Below are 20,913 nucleotides of genomic sequence, written 5' to 3' on the forward strand. Positions count from 1 at the left end.
TGATATCTCTTTTTTTTTTTTTTGAGACGGAATCTCTCTCTGTCCCCCAGGCTGAAGTGCAGTGGTGAGATCTCAGCTCACTGCAACCTCTGCCTCCCAGGCTCAAGCGATTCTCCTGCCTCAGCCTCCCGAGTAACTGGGGCTACAGGTGTGCACCACCACGCCCAGCTAATTTTTGTATTTTTAGTAGAGACATGGGGTTTCGTCATGTTGGCCAGGCTGGTCTTGAACTCCTGACCTCAAGCAATCCACCCGCCTCAGCCTCCCAAAGTGCTGGGATTACAGGCATGAACCACCACACCCCATCTTGTTATAAATTTTTATATACAGTTAAAATTTATAGTTTTACAAAATGTTTGCTTCCACTTTTAAATAACCTTTCCCTATTATTTCTAAATGAATACATGGTCAGTAAGAAATAGAAACAGTGAACTCAGGCTTTGGGAGCTGTTCCAAGGCCCAGTGATGCTACTCCCTGCTGTGTGGCCTTAAGCAAGTGGCTGTCCCTTTCTGAACCTGTCTCCTCATCTGTGAAATTATTATATATTTTTTTCTGCTGACTCCCTTGGAAGGCCCAGATCTGGGGATATTAATGGTGCCCCAGGCAAGGACTTCTGAGCTGGAAGACTTTGGCTTGAAGGTTGGAAAGAGTTGCAGCTTGAGGAAGGATGTTGAGAAACCTAAGCTGTTAAGACCTTCAGGTTTTAAAACTTGCTTTGCTTTTGCAGAAGGAAACTATTGGAGTAAATGTAGAGAATCCAGATAAACCCAAAGGAGAAAATCAAAATTGTTGGGAACCCACCTGTCATAGAGAACCACTGTTAACAGTTTGGTATCCAGCCTTCCAGATGGCTTTATATGCATGTATATTTCCCAAAAGATGTGTGTACTTTCTAATGGATATTTAACTAGGCCACGGTGGGAGTTCACCTGAACATACTGTGGTTTACAAAGAGTTCCTATGGATGTTGGCTCCTTCTTGTGATGCCAAGAAAACAGTGTGGGATTGTTGACCCACTTTACAGAGGGGGATACAGGGCCCCAGAGTGGGTAGGGACTTTTTCGTGTCACCCAGTGTGTTGATGGTGTAACTGGAAGTGGGAGGTGGGACATGGGGCCAGCTGAGGACTCCTGGGGGAACCCTAGGCCTGTGAGAGGCGTGTCTGGGGGCACAGTTCCCCTCTGCCAGGTCTCTAGAACCCCTGAGTGCCCCTCAGGGAGTGGCATCCCCTGACTAACGGCACACCCCCCACCCTCCCTGACAACCTCTGCCCCCACCCAGGCCAGCCACCCTGGATAAAAATAGTCCAGGGCCAAGACTTCCTCAGTGCCTGCTGCTCCAGCCCTTGGAAATGGACTGGGTGGGAGGTAAAGTCAACACAGCCTGGGCCCCAAAATAGACTGTCACCCAGACTCCGCGGTTTGAGGCCTCAGCATCCAGAGGCCAGGAGGCGGGTTTCCTGTCCCAGGGCCACTGCTGACCCACAGTCCAAGGCCCTGTCCTCAGCCAGGCTTTGGTATCCACAGTAGGTGGGGTGTTGGGCTGCACAGTGTCAGGATTCTATAAAGATACAAACATCTCCCTGCACCCCCGTGGGGCGTCCCTGACCCCACCTTCCCCCAAGAATCCTCCCTTCTTTTGTTTCCTTTCTCAGTTTCCATGTAAAATGTGGTTTGAAAAAGGGGTTTTCCCCAAATAAAAAGTGAAAACCACAGGGAGTCAAATCCTTTCCCTTTACAGAGGTGGAAACTGAGGCAAAGGTGGGGAAAGGGCCTTGTGTCCTCCATCTCTTAACCAGACAGGGCAGGGCCCGAGCTCTTACCCTGGCACCTGGGTATGGAACCAGGACCGAAGAATTAAGAGTACAGGTAGTAGAGTCAGACCTCGGTTTCAAATCTCGGCCCTGCTGTCCAACCTTGGGGAAGTCACTTAACCTCTCTGTGCTTCAGCGTCCTCGTCTGTGAGCTGAGGGTAGTGAGTCACAGACCATGACCACGAGAGCCTGGCACAGAGTAGGCATTGTACAAGTTAGCAGAATGATTTCCAGCAGCCTGCGAGGGCTTGGACCAGCTGCCTTCACTCTGACTTCCATTTCCCTGCCCCTCTGCTAGTACGATAGGACAGAAACCGCGATCAACAACCTCAACCCCGCCTTCTCCAAGAAGTTCGTGCTTGACTATCACTTTGAGGAGGTACAAAAGCTCAAGTTCGCGCTCTTTGACCAGGACAAGTCCAGCATGCGGCTGGATGAGCATGACTTCCTGGGCCAGTTCTCCTGCAGCCTGGGCACGGTGAGCTGGGCCCTCCTGGGTGGGGGAGCAGGGACCCAAAGACTGGACAGCCCCTCAGAAAGTCTCTTCTCGCCCCATCTTCCTGGGTAGGTCCCAAAGTGCAGATGCAGAGTAGGGAACAGCCTGGGTGGGTTTGAGGCCGGGCTGAAGAGCTCCCATCTGGAGGGGCAGCCAAACAGACCGGGGCCCCAGGTGGCCAGGGATTCTGATTGTTAGATGTAATCAGGTGTGGTCTTGACCTCCTGGGGTAGGAGCATCTGACCAGCAACTAAGACGCCCATAGTAGTCCCGCTTTGTGGCAGACTCACTGTGTGACCTTGAGCAACTTCCTTTCCCTCTCTGGGCCACACTTCCCCGTCCATCTCAGTCCTTGGTAAGTTCCTGGAGGCCGGGAGCAAGCAGGGCTAGGTGCCCCTGACACAAGTCTCAATCATTCCTTATGGCTGTATGCCCTTGGGCAAGCTCCCATCCCCCTCTGGGCCTCAGTTTCCCCACATTTCCCTTGGGGATTATGATGACTGCTCTGCCCAGCCTAAACTGTTGATGAGGGAATGAAATGGAAAATGCTTTGAAGGGTCCTAGTGGAGACTGAAATGTCCGGGGCCTTCCAGGAGATGGTGACCATGCAGAAAGCAAGTGACTGCCGTGGTTGTGATGTCTACTTTTTGTGTAAGAAGCAGGGTACAGTAGTCAGGGTCCCTACCCTGTGGTGTAACTGAGAAGAGAGTTTAAGGGCTTGTGGACTGGGCAGGGAACTGACAAGAGATGGGGAAACCAACCCAGGGCTTGGCCCCAGAGGAAAGCTGACCACCTTCACTTGGAAGGAAGGCAGGGTGAGGAAGTGGCATTGCCAGGGCCTGGTGAGACCTGTGGCCCATAGAGGGAGGCCTCTGGACTGCAACTTAGGCAGAAGCCAGAGTAATGAAGAAGCTCCCATCAAACCGGGGCCCCCACTGCTCACGCCACCTGCTCTCCCGTCTCTTGCCTGTCCCCTCAACTGGCTGAACCTCTGAAAGTCAGAGGACAAAAGAGCCAGGTGGCACAGTCCCAGGGCACAGAGCAGGTGCATGGATCTGGGGAGAAGAACTACCCCCGCAGGAGCAGGACTAGATCATACTGGTGTGTGCTCCCCACTGCACAGGATGACGCTTGCACTGCACCCAGGAAACATGAACCATGCTGGCCCCTGAGTGCAGTGGGCAGACACAGGTGGGAGGGCGACTTTTCAATGTGGCTCACTTTTCCTCTCTATGTCGTTTTGATTATTGCACCCTGTGTGAGTGTATTACCTATTCAAACCAATAAAAATACATAGAACGATTTGGCTGGGCTCTATAGCTCATGCCTGTAATCCTAGCACTTTGGGAGGCCAAGGCGGGAGGATCGCTTGAGGCTGGAGTTCGAGACCAGCCTGGGCAACATAATGAGCCCTTGTCTCTACCAAAAAAAAAGCTAGCCAGGCGTGGTGGCACATGCCTGTAGTCCCAGCTACCCAGGAGGCTGAGGTGGGAGGATCGCTTGAGCCCAGGAGATTGAGGCTGCAGTGAGCCATGATCAAGACCTGTCTCTAAAGGAAAATACATAGAATCAGAGCTTGACTCTCCATCAGAGATCATATCCTGAGGCAGTTGTGGTCTGTGGAATGCCTCTGGAGAAGGCAGTTGGGGGCTAACCTCCCACAGTTGTCTCCAAAATGCCTTTTCCTAGGGGCAAACCCGGCAGTGGGAGTCCAACTGCAGCCGGAGACCTCAGGCAGGTCTCTTACCCTCTCTGGGCCTCAGGCTCCTCACTGCCCAGATTGGCTGCTGTCCACCTCCCAGGGTGACAGTGACGTTCAGGCAGGTCACCAGCCAGCCCAGGACGGGAGGCAGCCCTGCCGAGTGGCGCCGGTGGAGGATTTTTCCTCCCGGGGCTTCCCCCACTTCCTCCCTGTGCGCCCTTTCTCCTCTCTCCCCTAGATTGTCTCCAGCAAGAAGATCACTAGGCCTCTGCTGCTGCTGAATGACAAGCCTGCCGGGAAGGGCTTGATTACGGTACCAGTCCCCTCCCGCACCCCTCCACCCCACTCCACACCCTCCCCATCAATGGGCCGCTTCCCTGGCAGATAATCACCAGCTTTGTTTGGAGTAAAAAGGCCCAAGTTACAACTTAGCAACAGGTCTCTTAGCAACCGGCTCCTGGCTCTACAAATGATGCACTGGGGGCTGACAAGCTGGGGAGGCCTCCAGAGCCCCGCCAGCAGCCTCCTCCCTGCACTGGCCCCTGCCTGCCCTCCCCTGGGGGTCGTTCAGAAGCGCCTTGCCCATCAGTGCCCTGCCTGTGGCTGCGACGCGCAATGATTCCTGCAATGCGCAACGATTCCCGCGATGCGCAGCAATTCCCCCTGCGATGCGCAGGCCCTTCGCAGGAATGAGCTCCTTGGTCCTCAAAGACTCCCAGAAGCCAGGGCACCCCTGAGGCCCAGAGAAGAAGTTCCCTTGGGCAGCTGAGCTAGCGAGCTCGTCCCCTGGGTTGTCTGGCTGGCTTCTGAGCCCATGTGATGCCTGGGGAGCCGGCCAGGCTGGAGGGAGAAGCCATGCCTTTGTGTGTTCCCGTGCATTACTCCCCTGCCCTGGAACCTCCCAGGGCTCCCCACTGCCTGACCAACCCTTCGGTTCAAGGCTGTGAAGGACCCTCAGACCCTGCCTGGCTCTCCTGCCTTGGTGTTTTTTAATCTCCTTCACTTAAATGCCCTGTGTTCAAAGCAAACTGAATTCTTAGCATAGCCTGAACATACCCCAGGCTCTTACTGTGTTCCTGCCCCATGGGTCGCCACCTCCCAAACAACCTCCCCCCACCTCTTGGTGTTCTAACTGCCCCATCTAAATGCTTTTCCAGGCCAGGTACATGGCTTGCACCTGTAGTACTACTACTTGGAAGGCTGAGGCAGGAGGATCCCTTAAGGCCAGGAGTTTGAGGCGCAGTGGGTTATGATCATGCTACTGCCCTCCAGCCTGGGCAAGAGAGTGAGACCCCATCTCTAAATGAATGAATGAATGAATGAATGAATACCTTCACAAGGCAGCTTCCCTCCACCTAGAAGCCATCCCAGACAGACCCCACTCAGCTGGGTATGCCATCACCCCCAGCATTTCTGGCAGTTCCACTCTAGGCCTCCGTCCCCTCCCCTGGGAAATGGGGGTGATAATAGGACCTACCCTATAGGATTGTTGAGCAAGTCCCAGTGGGAGGATGGCAGGGGAGAACGGGCAACCTGGCTGGCCTCTGTCTGTGGGTCCTGAGGGCTGGATGCCTTGCATTGGGTGAGGCCATCCTAGAGGCAGGAGAGGAGACGGGGCCCCAGCGAGAGGCCCCAGCCCACTTGTGTTGCTGTGGGCAGCAGGGGAGGGAGAGAGGCCTAGAGAGGGCCTCAGCAGTCTTGAAGTCACCCAGCTAGGCCATCACTGGCTGAGCTGGGGTCAGGGAACCATAGCTGATGGGGAATGCATATAGGACAGATGACCAGTGTGAACTGATGGGACTCAGTTTCTCCCCTGGGCCTCAGTTTCCCTAGCTGCACAATGATGTGGCTGTGATGCTGACACCTTGGTGTTCTGAGGAAGCTGTGCTCTCTGTGGCTACAGCAGAGGCAGGAGGAGGCCAGTCATGCTGCTCTCTGGCCCAGAACCTCTCCCCAGGACTCAAGACCACCCCCGGTATCTGCTTCATCTTCCCCCACCACCCCATGGGCCCTGCGGATTTGCATAGATCCACTTCCTGATTCCTCATCTCCAGATGGGTTATTTCCCCCATTTTCCAGAAGATGGAAACTGAGGTGTGGGGAAAACAAGAGATTTGTCTGAGATCACCTGGCACTGCCCCTCCCTTCCCCCTCCTGACCCTGGTGGATTGCTCCTGGGGCACCCTGTGCCATCCTGCCTGGCAGGAGGCTGGGGGAGTCTGAGGAGCCCCTCATGTTCCCGGCCTTACAGATTGCTGCCCAGGAGCTGTCTGACAACCGGGTCATCACGCTGAGCCTGGCGGGCAGGAGGCTGGACAAGAAGGTAAGGCGGGCAGAGGAGGGGCTCCGAAGGGGAGCAGTAAAGCCCCACCAGCCCCAGGGCTGTGTGGCCTCACTCCGGGGCCCCGGGCCACCACCTCCATCACATTCCAGGGACTGATCCAGCACAGGGCCCTCCTGGCCACTCCAGATTAGGACTCCTTCACCTCTGAGGTAGTGAGTGTTCCATCCCTTAGGGGTATTCAAAACACAGCTGGAAACCTGCTCATCGGGGCATCCCCATCTCACATAGTGTAAGTACATGCCAGGGTCCTTACACAATGGGGCCCTACCTGATGTGTCCCCAGTGCCTCGACTCCCCGACCTCACCCCTCCTCCCTGCATGTCACTCTGCTTCAGCCAAATCTAGCCCCTTGTCCGTGAATTAAACGAGGCACTTTCCTCCCTCAGGAGCTTTGCACTTGCTGTTCCCTCTGCCTGGGATGCTCTCTCCCTTGAATTTTCACACGGCACTCTCTCACCTCCATCAAGCCTTTGCTCCCACATCACCTCCTCAACGAGGCCTTCCCTGAAATTGGTCTTTGATTTCCCACCCTCTCCTGCTTGTCTCCTTAATACTTACTGCTGTCTAGCATACTTCCTTTTCTTTTTCTTTTTTGAGACCGAGTCTCACTCTGTTGCTCAGGCTGGAGTGCAGTGGCGCGATCTCGGCTCACTGCAAGCTCCACCTCCCGGGTTCACGCCATTCTCCTGCCTCAGCCTCCCACATAGCTGGGACTACAGTTGCCTGCCACCATGCCCAGCTAATTTTTTTTTTTTTTTTTTAAGTAGAGACGGAGTTTCACCGTGTTAGCCAGGATGGTCTTGCTCTCCTGACTTTGTGATCCACCTGCCTCAGCCTCCCAAAGTGCTGGGATTATAGGCATGAGCCACTATGCCTAGCCCATACTTTCTTTACTTATTTTATTTTCTGTCTCCCTCACTTGAATATAACCTCTTTAAAGTAACACTTGCCAGGTGCAGCAGCTCACACCTGTAATCCCAGCTACATGGGAATCTGAAGCAGGAGAATCACTTGAGGCCAGGAATTTGAGACCAGCCTGGGCAATATAGTGAGACCCTATAGATGGGTGGGTGGATGGAGGGATGGATGGAAAGAAAGAAAGAGAGAAAGAGAGAAAGAGAGAAAGAGAGAAAGAGAGAAAGAGAGAAAGAGGGAGGGAGGGAGGGAAGGAAGGAAGGAAGGAAGGAAGGAAGGAAGGAAGGAAGGAAGGAAAGGAAGGAAAGGAAAGGAAGGAAAGGAAGGAAAGGAAGGAAAGGAAGGAAAGGAAGGAAAGGAAGGGAGGAAGGAAGGAAGGAAGGAAGGAAGGAAGGAGGGAAGGAAGGAAGGGTCACACACAAAAGTGGCCCTTTTAAACCTTAAATGATTGTTTAAAGGCCATGATATTCCTTATGTCATGTGCAGGATAGTTTCAGGATAGTTTTCACATTCCCAATAAAATAGATTTAAATGACATCCTGCTGGGGGCCTCACCCTACCTTGGGAATAGGCGCCCTCTTGAAGTCCTGGCCCATCTAAAGTGCTGGAGTTCTGACTCACACAGGGTGTAGGTCTCGGGGGTCTCTGAGCACAAGCTCTGACAGCCTCAGGGTGGTGGATTTCTGCTGGGGGACCTGGTTGATCCTAGAGGGCTGCAGCTGCCCTGGGCCTCTGCTGAGCCTTGCAGAGGCTGAGGAGAGGGGGCCAGGCTGGCTCTGCCCACAGCTGCCACCCTGACACCCGGCTGGGGAGGCAGCAGGGCCACACCCCCATCTGCCTGAACCTGGCAGGGCTGTGCCTCTCTGACCCACATCCTCCCATTTCTCCCAGGACCTCTTTGGGAAGTCAGACCCCTTTCTGGAGTTTTATAAGCCAGGAGACGATGGCAAGTGGATGCTGGTCCACAGGACTGAGGTGGGTACGTGGGGGCCCAGGGGTATCTAAGCAGTGGGCCTGCAGTCCAGCCCCTCCACAGCTCTGAAAAGGGCAGTGCAGTCACAGCTGCGCAGTGTGCAGGAAGACCCGCAGTGGCACCTGAGGGACGTGCTTCCTGCCGGCCACAGGGACGCTCGCTTCCATCTCTGGAAGTGTGGCTGTGGGTCTCCATTTTGTCACCCTGTCCCTATTGGGCTGACCCAACCCCAGAGCACTGCTGCCCAGGGCCTGAGCTCACCATAGCCCTCTCTGTCCCACAGGTAATCAAGTACACACTGGACCCTGTGTGGAAGCCATTCACAGTGCCCTTGGTGTCCCTGTGTGATGGGGACATGGAGAAGCCCATCCAGGTGAGGGGGGCTCTGGGGACCCTGCTCCCCACCCTGCCAGCTCCAGCCTCCCTGTGTATCTGAGGCTCCCAGGGATGCCTTGTAGAAAGCTCTTTCTCATACAAATGGAACGAGCCCCCATCTTTGGAGGAGGGAGGGCTGGAGACTGGGTCCTCATCCTGGATCTGATGCCCTGAAGTACCCAGGCAGGGCCCCCACCTTTGAACCCCTCTCCAAAACTGTCTTGCCCTCCCCAGAGGGCTGCGGAGCTGCTAGCTAGGGAAACACCTTGGAAACGATCAAATGTGGCATGGTAAGGACAGTGATTACCAGTCTCTCTAAAAGCTCTCAGTCCTCTGGCCGGGTGCAGTGGCTCATGCCTGTAATCCCAGCACTTTGGGAGGTTGAGGCAGGCAGATCACTGGAGGTCAGGAGTTCAAGACCAGCCTGGCCCACACGGGAAACCCCATCTCTGCTAAAAATACAAAACAGCCAAGCATGGTGGCGCACGCCTGTAATCCCAGCTACTCAGGAGCCTGAGGCAGGAGAATCGCTTGAACGCAGGAGGCGGAGGTTGCAGTGAGTCCAGATTGAGCCACTGCACTCCAGCATGGGTGACAGAGCAAGATTCCGTCTAAAAAAAAAAAAAGTATAAAATCAAATAAAATAAATAAAAGTTCTTGGTCCTCAGGGGCTGGGTCTTAGAGCAGATGGGGTTGGGGAGACAGCTAGGTCAGGACAGGGATTCCCAAGTAGGATACCAGGAATCTTGGGTTCTAGTACTGGGTCTGCTACTGCTGCTGCGAGACTTTGGTCAGTTACTTCTCTTTCAGGGCCTCAGTTTACCCATCAGTGGGATGGGAACAATAATCCTTGCCTTCCTCCTAGGAGGGCCATGGCAGCTCAGTTAGACAGCATATAGAGCTGTGATTTCTGTGCCCATCTCAGAAAAAAATATGTCTAGAGAGGACCCCAGGCCATAAGCTGGGTGAGTCACAACCCGAGGCAGAGGGGAAGCCAATTGCCAAGTGTGTAAGGAGTGGAGTTGCCTGCACTAGAGGGTACAGCCTCCATCAGTGGGGCAGACACATCTTTTCCCAGCAATCATGGAAGGCTTCCTGTAGGAGGTGGTTCAGGAGCTATCCAGGCCAGCTAGGCAGATGCTGAGGGGAGGCACTACCCAAACAGAAGACAGAGGGTTTGCTTGGGGAGTTGAGAGGGGCTGGAGAGCACCTCTTGGGGGACAGCTCTGAGGTGACCGTGCTGAATCCACCCCAGGTCATGTGCTACGACTATGACAACGATGGGGGCCATGACTTCATCGGCGAGTTCCAGACCTCAGTGTCACAGATGTGTGAGGCTCGAGACAGCGTCCCGGTGAGATGGGCATGTGTATTATAACCCCAAGACCTCAGCAGGGCTGGGGGAAGGGGCACCGGGTCTTGGGTCAAGCAGCCTGGGGCTCAGATCCCCCTTCTGGCTGCATGACCTTGAGCAAGGCATTCAGTCTAAGACTCAGTTTCTCCATCTGTCAGTGGGGGCAGAGGATTTGGGTGGGGATTGATGAGATGATGTGGGTAAAGTGCCCAGCACACAGTGAGCAGTCAGGAGCTGTCCATCATCCCATGATGTTGGGCCCTCAGCTGCACAGGATAGGGATGTGTTATCTGGGGAGGAGGGAGTCAGATGCTGATCCTGCTGCCATTTCTGGGTGTGGACATCCTGGAAGGCTCCCTGGAGGAAGCATACTGCCCCCGTTGTCAAGCCTGTGGAAAGGATTATAGGGCCAACAAGGAGGATCTGTCCCCAAAGAACAAAGAAGCCCCGAGTTGAGTGTCTCTTTCTTCTGCGTTGCCCAGCTGGAGTTTGAGTGCATCAACCCCAAGAAGCAGAGGAAGAAGAAGAACTATAAAAACTCAGGCATCATCATTCTGCGATCCTGCAAGGTGAGCCAGTGCGGGCAAGCATGAGCCAGGGGCCAGGTTTCAGGCCACACAGAAGGGAAAGACAGGGCATTGGGTCTGGAGCCAGTGAGGCCTGTGTTCAAATCCCAGCTCTGCTACATCCTGGCCCTGTGGCCTTCTGAGCTTCACCTCACTGGGCCTCAGTCTCCTCATCTGTGGAATGGAGATATTAATGAGGCAGAGCATATCCAGGGTTACTCTTCTCTCATATTCCTGTGTGGAGGCCGAAGAAGGCACGGGCTGACCTTCCAGGGCCTGTTCTGGTGGGAGAATTGTCATTGCAAGCCGCTACCACCCACGGTGGGCTTGCAAGGGGCAGAGGACATTGGGTGGGGGCACCCTGTCCTCTCTGGTATCAATGTCACTGTGACTCCCATGGTACAGCTAGGGCCAGAAAGGCAATGAAGTTCATGTCAGCAGTGGCCAGGCTGTGGGCGGGGGCCAGGAGACCTGGTGGGCAAATAACTGCTGGATCTGGCAGAACATTAAGGAAGGCAGCCTGGAGCAGGAGAGCAAGAGCCCTGGGCTCAGGGCCTGACAGCTCAGGAGTCTGGCCGCTGCTCTCCACCAGTGGGTGGATCCCAGACCCCAGCCTTATTTGGAGCCTCGTCTGGCTGGGGTTTACACGAGATTCAGTGATGTCGCGACAAAAAAGCACCCTGTTAAAGGTCAAGATGTCAGGTTGCAGCCTCGCGATGGATGGTCCTTGTTTCTGAAATTTCCATCATTCACATCACTTTTCACAATTTCTGGCACCTGCCTTACTTACTTTTTTCAATCAGCCTTTCTTCCCTGCATTATTGTTTTCGTTTTGTTTTGAGACAGAGTCTCACTCTGTTACCCAGGCTGAAGGGCAGTGGCGTGATCTTGGCTCACGGCAACCTCCGCCTTCCAGGTTCAAGGGATTCTCTTGCCTCAGCCTCCCGAGTAGCTAGGATTACAGGTGCACCACCACGCCTGGCTGATTTTTGTGTTTTTAGTAGAGACGGGCTTTCGCTATGTTGACCAGGCTGGTCTTGAACTCCTGACCTCAAGTGATTTGCCTGCCTTGGCCTCCCAAACTGCTGGGATTACGGGCGTGAGCCACTATACCTGGCCCCTCCCTTCCTTCCTTCCTTCCTTCCTTCCTTCCTTCCTTCCTTCCTTCCTTCCTTCCTTTCCTTCCTTCCTTCCTTAAATACATTTGTTTAGAAAGGAATTATTAGAACTCTACCAAAATTAAAAAGTCTGGCTTCTTTGCCAAAAAGAGACAGAGACCATCAAAACGAATACAGTCTTAATGGCTTGATCAACTTCTAGAGGAAAGCGTTGAGCTGGAGGCCTGCTCTTTCTCTTTGTTAAAAAGGTAGATTAATAAGGGCCAGGAGAAGGTAAGTACCTAACAGTGACAAATTGAGACACTCTATGTCGGGTAACTGACACTGGGCCCTGGGACCCTCCCTGGAACCAGCATGTGTCTGTGTATCTGTGGGATGTGGGGGTCTCTGTGAGTCCCCCACCCACTGGGAACCATTGCACTGATGGCTTTGTTATAGAGAGATTTGGGTTATGTTGTAATTAGATCAGGCCCATCAGCCTTTTTTGAACTCCTTGTCCCTACTGAGGCTGCAGGACATAGAGCAACAACTCTCCCACCGGGAGTGTGACCAAGTCAAGGGGGCCCACTGACTCGTCTGCTTTCTTCCAGATAAACCGAGACTACTCCTTCTTAGACTACATCCTGGGAGGCTGCCAGCTCATGTTCACCGTAAGGCTCTCCCCTCTGGCTCCCTTTGCACCCCCATCCCAGTGAGGGTCCTCCCTGAAGACTAGGGCCACTAGTGCAGCCAGAGGGACTTAGGATAGACTTCAGGAAGGACTTCCCTGGGGCAAGGAGTGTGTCTGGCCCAGTGAGGAGGGCATTAAGTGGGCTGTCTGGTCCTGCTGGATGGGGCTGAGTTGGGGCTTAACTACAGGTCAGAGCACAGGTGCATAGCTCTCAGTCTGGTGGCTACACTCCTTCTGCAGGTGGAAGAAAACAAATTCCTCCTCACTGGCCACAAGACCTACAGCGATCGCTGCGTCCCTCATCTGCAGTCTCCTTCCTCCTCGCTCACTGGCCTCTAACCACACTGTTCCTCTGTTTGCCCAACACGCCAAGCTCTGCTTCGTCTTAGAACTTTGCATTTGCTGTTCCTTCTGCATTTGCTGTTCCCTCTGCCTGAAACACTTCCCCAGAACCTTTGCATGGCTGCCCCCCTGCCATTTTTCAGGCCTGAGGAGGTAACGCAGGTCACCTTCCAGGGAGCCCTCCCTCCCTCAATGCCTTGCTGCTCTTCTGTCATATCTTCCTATTTTCTTTCTTTTCTTTTCCTTTTCCTTTTTTTTTTTTTTTGAGACAGCGTCTCACTCTGTCACTTAGTCTAGAATGCAGTGGCACGATCTCAGATCACTGCAGCCTCCACCTTCAGGGCTCAATTGATCCTCCCACCTCAGCTTCCTGAGTAGCTGGGATTACAGGTGCATGCCATCACACCCAGCTAATTTTTGCATTTTTTTGTAGAGATGAGGTTTTGCTATGTTGCCCAGGCTGGTCTCAAACTCCTGGGCTCAAGTGATCTGCCCACCTTGGCCTCCCAAAGTGCCAGGATTACAGGCTTGAGCCACTGGGCCTGGCCCTCCATATTTTCCTATTTTCTGGGCACTTGCCACCCCAAGATTCATATGCATTTGTTGCTTCTCCCTGATCGTTGCACCCACTGGAATGAGTGCTTTAAGTGTGGGCACTTTGTTCATTTTGCTTCCACTCCAACCCCAGCATATCACACAGCACTTGGCACACAGTAGGTGCTCCATCATTTCTCGTTGGAAGAATGAGCTGCCACCTTGCCTGTGGCCTGGAGTCTTTGCCTCACAGACTCTGGGCCATTCATCCTGGCTTTGCTTCCTCACCCCAAGGGAGCCTCAGTCCCAGAAGGGAGGAAGCTGCTGGGGTGCCACACTCTGCCCACCTCCCCATGTTATCTCACTGCTCCCCATCACCACCCCTAGATCCCAATGGGAGATGGAGGGCATCGCAGGATGCCATGGAGTCAGAGGACTGGCCTTGCTGACCTCTGACCCTGCTGCCCACCACTGCCCCCTCCCCTGCAGAGAGGCCAGGCCCTCCTGGACCTCCTGCATGGGTTTGTTCATTCAGCAAACTCACACTGACTGCCTCCTTTGTGCCAGGCTCTAGGCTGTGTCCCTGCAGGGGCCCCTCAAGGACTAAGACCTTCTGCCCCTGGCCTGGGGGGGTGACCCTCTAGCCATACGAGGATTTGGATGGGTGGCCCCTTCTCTCCTACCCCACAGCAACTGAGTTCCCATGTAGCCAAATCTTCCCCTAGGTCCTACTTCTAACCTTCCCCTGCTGGGTAGGGGTCGTCCTTGCCCACCCCTCTGTGCCGTTTCTCCAGGGATTAATCTGGGATTCTTTGGGGCTGAGAGAGCAGGTAGAGCCCCAGTCCCTGCCCGCCTATCATCCCTGAGTCCCTGTTAAGCACGTGCCTTGTCTGCTGTTCCCAGCCCTGGGCCAGGCTCCTCCAGGGAGACTGGCACTGTTCTACCAGGCAACCCCAGGTCCCAGGCCCCTTGATGGTCTGAGGGATAATGGGGAGATGGCTTGGGTTGAGGGTGAGGTTATCTGGGAAGGTTGCAGTGGAGCAGTGGCATCTGAGTTGGGCCTGGAAGATGGAGCAAAGTTAAACGGGGAGAAATGATAGCCTGGCACTACATGCAGAGGGAAGCTCATGAATAAATGCCTGCATATGGGAACAGATGTATGTGTGGGTAGGGATAGTAAGGAGAAAAAGGAATCTGGGACTGTATGTTAGTCTTATGTCATCACATCTAGGCAATGGATTTTATGCTTGGGCAATAGAGAGCCATCGATGGCATTAGAACAGAGGAGTGACACAATCAGACAGTTTCTAGGTTTCAGATCATCATATTGTGGGGAGGGCTGGGGGATGAGTGGGCTTCCCATGTCCCATCTACGTCTCCTATTCCCTGGGAGTGGGATAGGGTGCCAGGGTCTCTGGCCCCACTGGGTGGCCTTTTTCTCCACTCTGCAGGTTGGAATAGACTTTACAGCCTCCAACGGGAATCCCCTCGACCCTTCCTCTTTGCACTATATCAACCCTATGGGCACCAACGAATATCTGTCGGCCATCTGGGCTGTTGGGCAGATCATTCAGGACTATGACAGGTAAGGTTGGAGAGGGGCTCTGAAGGTCAGCCAGGGTTCCATCCAACCTGGGAAGCTCAGTGTGTCAAAGCTAGAAGGGACCCAGAAATCATCAAATCTAGGAATGGACAGCAAATGGCATAGGTGTAGTTATTACCCATTCCCTTACCCTTGACGGACATTGCTAATCAATTGCTGAACTCCAACCTGCCAAGCCCAGATTCAAACTGGGATCGTTTTCCACACAGTACACCAAGTAGCTAATAAGAAAATGAATCAGGATGGAAGATGAAACTTGTTCATTATTGCTGCATCCTCTCCTTTTAGAGCTAGGGAATGGGAGGCCTGGGGTGGGAGTGGAGAATTTGTTCCAGGTCCCGCAGATCATGGGACTGGAGGTCAGCCATTCTGGTTCCTGAGCCTGATACTAGTTCCCTAATGGTCTCACTTCTGTTGGGAACGTCTGAGGAGCAGCCAGCATGCATGGACCCTCCTCCCATGACCTTGCTTCCTGGGGACCTTTGGGTCAGGGTGGGTACCATGGAAAGCCAGTGAAGGGAAGCTGTGTGAAAGTATGGCAGGTGTAGCCACTGACAGGATATGACATCACTGTCACAGATGGTGCTGGTTGGGAGCTCCAGGTCAGAGGATTGAATGACCAGGAGGCTGACACATTGGGAACAGGGGAGGAAGGAGCAGTTGCCAGAAATTTGGCAGGAATGAGAGCAGGTTCAGGAGCCCTATGTGGACTTGGCCTCCTAGAGAGGGGCAGCCGGGGACCAGCATTTGACTCCCAGGGGGCCCAGGGCCTGAAGGGTGGCTGTGATCCCAGGCCACATTAAGAGAGGTACAACATGCAGAACAAGGGAGGTGGAAGTCGTCATCAGCATGGTTGGGTGGAGTCCCAGGTGTCCAGCTGCCCATTCAGCCCATCACTGAGCTGTCTAATGGGCATTAAGACTTAGCATGGCCCCAGTGAGCTCTGGTTGCCTGGGTGAGCCACTGTCACTTCCTGCCAAGATCATTTCATTAGCTTCCTCATCAGTCTCCCGGCTTCTGCCTTGGCCGCCAGCTGTGTGTCCTTTCCACTGCAGCCAGAGGGATCCTTAGTAGATGTATGTTGAGTGCGTATGCAAATGAAATGTGGTTCCTGTCCTCGGGGAGTTCCTACTTGAAGAGGAAGATAAGGAAGAAATTGTTGGAGTTCTGAGAGACCAGTTTACATGTGAAGTAGGAGCTATGGGAGCACAAAAAGAGAGGCATTGTAGGGTATCGAGGAAATCGACAGAGAGAAGGGGCCATTTTGATTGGGCCTTAGAGGATGAGTAGGAGTTTGCTAGGGGAAACAGATTAGGGAGAGATGTTACAGATGGGGGCACAACAGCATTGAAGTTGGAATGTGAAGGTACCCTGTGTGTTTGGGGAATAGCAAGTGGCTAGTGGCCAGGGCTAGGGGAGTGGGGTGTGAAGGGGCACAGGTGGAAGGAGATGAGACTAGGCTCTGGGGCTGGATGACACAGCACCTTGAATGCCACAGGAGGGTTCTCATATTAGTAGAGTTTTCCCTAGCTATGAGCAGGAGGCTGAGAGACAGCCGGTACATTCATTCTACTTCTGTCTTGACCTTGGTTTAGTGGCTGGCCGGGGTCTTAGTTTGAGAAGGATCTAGAAGCTACGCCCAGGCCCATTGGTTAGAAGTACCATTGTTGTGTCTGCCATAGGTATAGATATGGTCAGGCCACAGGTTCCCCAGGTCCCCGGAGGTGGGTTGGGCTCATTAGGTAGATGATCCTAACAGCTTTTTCTAGAGGTGGTGAGCTCCTCCTTTCTGTCCTTGAAAGTGTATGAGGCTGAGCGGGCCCAGCCCTGGGCAGAGGGTCAGGCGGTGTCCTCAGGTGTCTCACAGTGTGTTTCTCTTCTCTCTCTGATTAGTGATAAGATGTTTCCAGCTCTGGGATTCGGGGCCCAGTTACCCCCAGACTGGAAGGTAAGTGAAACCGGAGTTAGTTTCCTTTTGGTTGAGATGGGGTTTGTGTGTATGGTCTCTCTGGGATCTGCTCTGGAAAGGTCTTGGGCTGGGGCCCTGTTGCCCTACCTTCCCTGTGTTCACCCCAGGCCACGCTCATTTCTCAAGTCTGATTCTTGGGCAGACACTGAGGCTGTAACGGGGCAGCACAGTTATGTGCTCTGCTCATGAGACCCATATGAAGTGGGGAGGACAGACAGGATGGCCAGATGTCACAAATCAAAATACAAGACACTCAGTTAAGTTTGAATTTCAGATAAACAATGTGTATTTTTATGTATTGATATTTATTTATTTATTTAGAGACAGAGTCTTGCTTTGTTGCCCAGGCTGGAGTGCAGTGGCACATTCTCTGCTCACAGCAGCCTCCACCTCCCAGGTTCAAGCAATTCTCCTGCCTTAGCCTCCCGAGTAGCTGGGATTACAGGTGCCCACCACCACCCCCAGCTAACTTTTGTATTTTTAGTAGAGATGGGGTTTTACCATGTTGATCAGGCTGGTCTCAAACTCCTGACCTCAGGTGATCTGCCGGCCTCAGCCTCCCAAAGTGCTGGGATTACAGGCCTGAGCCACTGCGCCAGTACAGATAAACAATTTTTAAAGTATACATATGTCCTGAATATTGCATGGAACATACTTATACTTAAATCATCCATTGTTTATCTGCAATTCAAGGTTTTGTCTGAATCTAGGGGTACAAGTATTGTTGTATTACCAGGATGTATTGTGTGAAATATGGACTTTTAGTGTATTCATCACCCAAATAATTTACGTTGTACCCAGTAGGTGGCATTTCATCCGTCATCCCTCCACCCCCCAACTGTGTGGAGTCCTCAGTGTCTGTTATTCCCCGCTGTGTGTCTGTTCTGTGTGCACCCATTGTTTAGCTCCGTCTTATAAGGGAGAACATGCAGTTTTTTGTTTTCTGTTTCTGAGTCATACTGGGCATCCTGTATTCTATTTGGCAACGCTAAAGACAGGGCAGTGGCATCAGTGCTGAGGCGGGGGCACTGAAGGCCTGCAGGGAGCCGAGGAGGGAACCCAACCCAGCTGGGGGCCATTAGGCTTCCTGGAGGGGGCAAGCTCTAAGCCAAGAGGGGAAAGGGAAGTAGCAGAGTGACTAGGAGTGGCAGTGGGGCAGGGGGAGCCTTCAGGGCAGAGAACAGCCTGTGCGAAGGCTGCAGGATGAGCTGGAGGAGCTGGCAGAGGTGGGTGATGGACCCTCCATTGGAGGTGAGCAGGGTGGAAACAGACGTGGGCATTAAAGGACCGTGGGGACCCCTGCAGGGACCACATAGGGGCTCATCAGCAGATTGGCATTTCTGAAGGCCTCCCCGGGCTACTGAGTGGGGCGTGGCTAGGACAAGAGTGGGCAGAGTGGAGGGCGGAGAGAAGGCGCAAGGGCAAGGAGACTCAGGGCAGAGGCCAAGACTATCTGCGTGACCAAGTGAGTGTGGGCCGAAGAGCTCACCAAGATTTCCAACTGAGCACTGAGGCAGGGGTGGTACTGCTTACTGAGATGAGGAACGGGATGGGTGCTAGGCTCGGCAGGGGAGATGGTAAGGTGGGAGTCCCAGAAGAAAGGTGGATGATGGCTGAGCACAGTGGCTCACGCCTGTAATCCCAGCACTTTGGGACGCTGAGGCAGACGGATCATTTGAGGTCAGAGAGTATGAGATCTTCCTGGCCAGCATGGTGAAACCCTGTCTCTACTAAAAATACAGAAATCAGCCCAGCGTGGTGGCATATGCCTGTAATCCCCGATACTTGGGAGGCTGAGGCAGGAGAATCACTTGAACTTGGGAGGCAGTGGTTGCCGTGAGCCGAGATTGCGCCACTGCACTCCAGCCTGGGCAACAGAGTGAGAACCTGTCACACAAAAAAAAGAAAAAAAAAAAGATAGGTTGATGATGGGTCAATGGGTTCAGGCTCTGGGGAGACAGAGAGAGACCTGGCCACCTGGGCCAGGACCCATGGTGCCACCTCTGGGAGGATGAGATTGCTAGGGAGACAGGTGGAGTGAGAAACAGCCACATGAGGTGGGGCACAATGGCTCATGCCTGTAATTTCATGCTTTGGGAGGCCAAGGCAGGAGGATTGCTTGAGCCAGGAGTTCAAGACCAGTCTGGGCAACGCAGTGAGACCCTGTCTCTACAAAATTTAAAAGTTGGCTGGGTGCAGTAGCTCACGCCTATAATCTTAGCACTTTGGGAGGCCGAGGAGGGCAGATCACAAGGTGAGGAGTTCAAGACCAGCCTGCCAATATGGTGAAACTCCATCTCTACTGAAAATACAAAAATTAGCTGGGTGTGGTGTGGGCGTCTATAATACCAGCTACCCAGGAGGCTGAGGCAGGAAGATGCCTGGAGCCCAGTAAGCTATGAGTGCACTGCACTCCAGCCTGGGTGACAGAGTGAGATCCTGTCTCTAAAAAACAAAATTAATTAATTAATTTATGTATTTAATAAAATAAAAAAAGAAACAGCTGCATGAGAGATCCAGCGGAAGCAGAGGAAGTAGAGATTGAGCCAGGCAGGCAGAGCGGGGAGGAAGCAAAGGAGGGGCAGCATGAAGCCCATAGAAAGCAAACCCATAAGTAGCAGCATTTATTGGTCCCTTAGAATGTTCTAGATACCACTCTGCCTGCTTTACCAGTTTCAACTAATTCTCACCAAAGCCAGTGAGGTAGGCCCTGTTATGAACCCATTTCAATCACTGAGGAAGCCAAGCAGTCAGGGCTCGGGGAGGAGGGAGTGGGGTTGGAGGCTGCCCCGGGCCTGGTGAGGTGAGGCTGAGAAGAGATTGCCCATTTCACTGACCACAGCTGGGGCCATTATGGCAGAGACAAGACGGGGAGGGGAGAAGGGCATGGAGACATCAGTGTGGCAGTCAGCCAGCATGGAAGTCACCCGGCTGTGAGGGAGGGGAAGGGGCAGGTCAAGCAGGTCTAAAGGCTGAGGAGGAGCCAGGAGAGGCATGGAGGTGAATTGAGGGGGGGTCCCTTAGGTGTGGCTGTGGGTAGTCCTGGGGCAGGAGGCGGGGACTCCTCATAGAACCCCGGGCACCAGGGGAGGGGTGGTTTGGTGGCTCAGAGATGGAGATGTCAATGAGCGCAGAAGCTATAATGCTGGGGAGTCACTGCGGACAGGGGCAGGGAATGCTGTCCCATTTTACAGGGCAGTAAACTGAGGCTTGGAGCCTCAAAGTGACTTGCCCAAGGCCATGTTCACCAACTGGACAGATGGACTCTAAAGTTTCTTCTCAGAGTCTGTTGCTTCCCCATGAGAAGCCTGTGGGGTGTGAGCCCAGAGAGCTCCTAAGTCTGCACATGTCTCTCGCTCGGCCAGTGCCCCTGCTTGGCTGCCCTGCTGTGCCGCATTGCTGTTTCCAGAATGAATTTTTGCCTCCCGCCCTCTCTGGTCCTCTCTGGGGAGGATGATTTTCACCTAGAATTTTGGGGAGTGGCCCGAGGGCCAGGGCAGGAGAGGTAGGCGTCCTGGCTCCCTGTGGTGTGAGGCTACGCCTCAGATGGGACCAAAGCTGGGCCACATGATGCCATTGGGGGGCAGGGCGAGCTGGTGCGGCTGGGCCCAGCACGAGCCCGTTGCTAGGACACCAGCCAGCTTTCAAAGAACTGAATGAGATGTTTTCTTGAGCAAAAGCCTCCTTGTAAATGTCACAGGGCGATGCTGGGGAGGCCGGGGCTTGGCCAGGCTAGAGTGCCCAGCGGTGCCAAGAAAGATGCTGCATCCAGGCTAGGAAAGGACAAATGCTGTGTCCTGCCTCCCCCGCCACGGGAGCCGCCAGGCCTGGCTCCTCTGGCCCCTCACCCTCTCTCGCATTCTGACTTGACTCACTCCTGCTGCCTGAAGCTCCTTCATTCACTCCCACCTCAGGGCCTTTGCACATAGCCTTCACTCAGCCTGCACTCCCTCTCCTGGGCTTCCGTCACCGATTTTCACCTAGAATTTCGGCGAGTGGCCTGCCCTCTGGGAGCCATGCTCACGCTCACATGAGGGCCCTTCTTCCTGCCCAGATCCCTGCCCTCATGGAACTCTGTGACTTGTTTGTGATTGCCTGGGGAAGGCACTGGGTTTCCCTCTGCCTGCATCCCAGCACC

The 20,913-nt window shown here is 53.8% G+C and overlaps 1 protein-coding gene across 2 annotated transcripts in view; it reads left to right on the forward strand.

The window, feature by feature from the left end:
• The window catches only part of CPNE2 (copine 2), a 55,439-nt gene that overhangs the window by 18,813 nt on the left and 15,713 nt on the right, over positions 1 to 20,913 (forward strand). For both annotated transcript variants that reach the window (XM_017878823.1, XM_017878822.1), the window contains exons 3-12: positions 2,113 to 2,292; positions 4,251 to 4,325; positions 6,264 to 6,335; positions 8,163 to 8,246; positions 8,528 to 8,617; positions 9,875 to 9,973; positions 10,456 to 10,542; positions 12,248 to 12,307; positions 14,655 to 14,788; positions 16,700 to 16,754. In XM_017878823.1, the coding sequence (XP_017734312.1) occupies positions 2,113 to 2,292; positions 4,251 to 4,325; positions 6,264 to 6,335; positions 8,163 to 8,246; positions 8,528 to 8,617; positions 9,875 to 9,973; positions 10,456 to 10,542; positions 12,248 to 12,307; positions 14,655 to 14,788; positions 16,700 to 16,754 (936 nt within the window). The remainder of the gene's footprint in view (positions 1 to 2,112; positions 2,293 to 4,250; positions 4,326 to 6,263; positions 6,336 to 8,162; positions 8,247 to 8,527; positions 8,618 to 9,874; positions 9,974 to 10,455; positions 10,543 to 12,247; positions 12,308 to 14,654; positions 14,789 to 16,699; positions 16,755 to 20,913) is intronic.

This window comes from Rhinopithecus bieti, unplaced genomic scaffold (assembly GCF_001698545.2).
Source record: "Rhinopithecus bieti isolate Rb0 unplaced genomic scaffold, ASM169854v2 scaffold_11161, whole genome shotgun sequence".
Taxonomy (NCBI): Eukaryota; Metazoa; Chordata; class Mammalia; order Primates; family Cercopithecidae; genus Rhinopithecus; species Rhinopithecus bieti.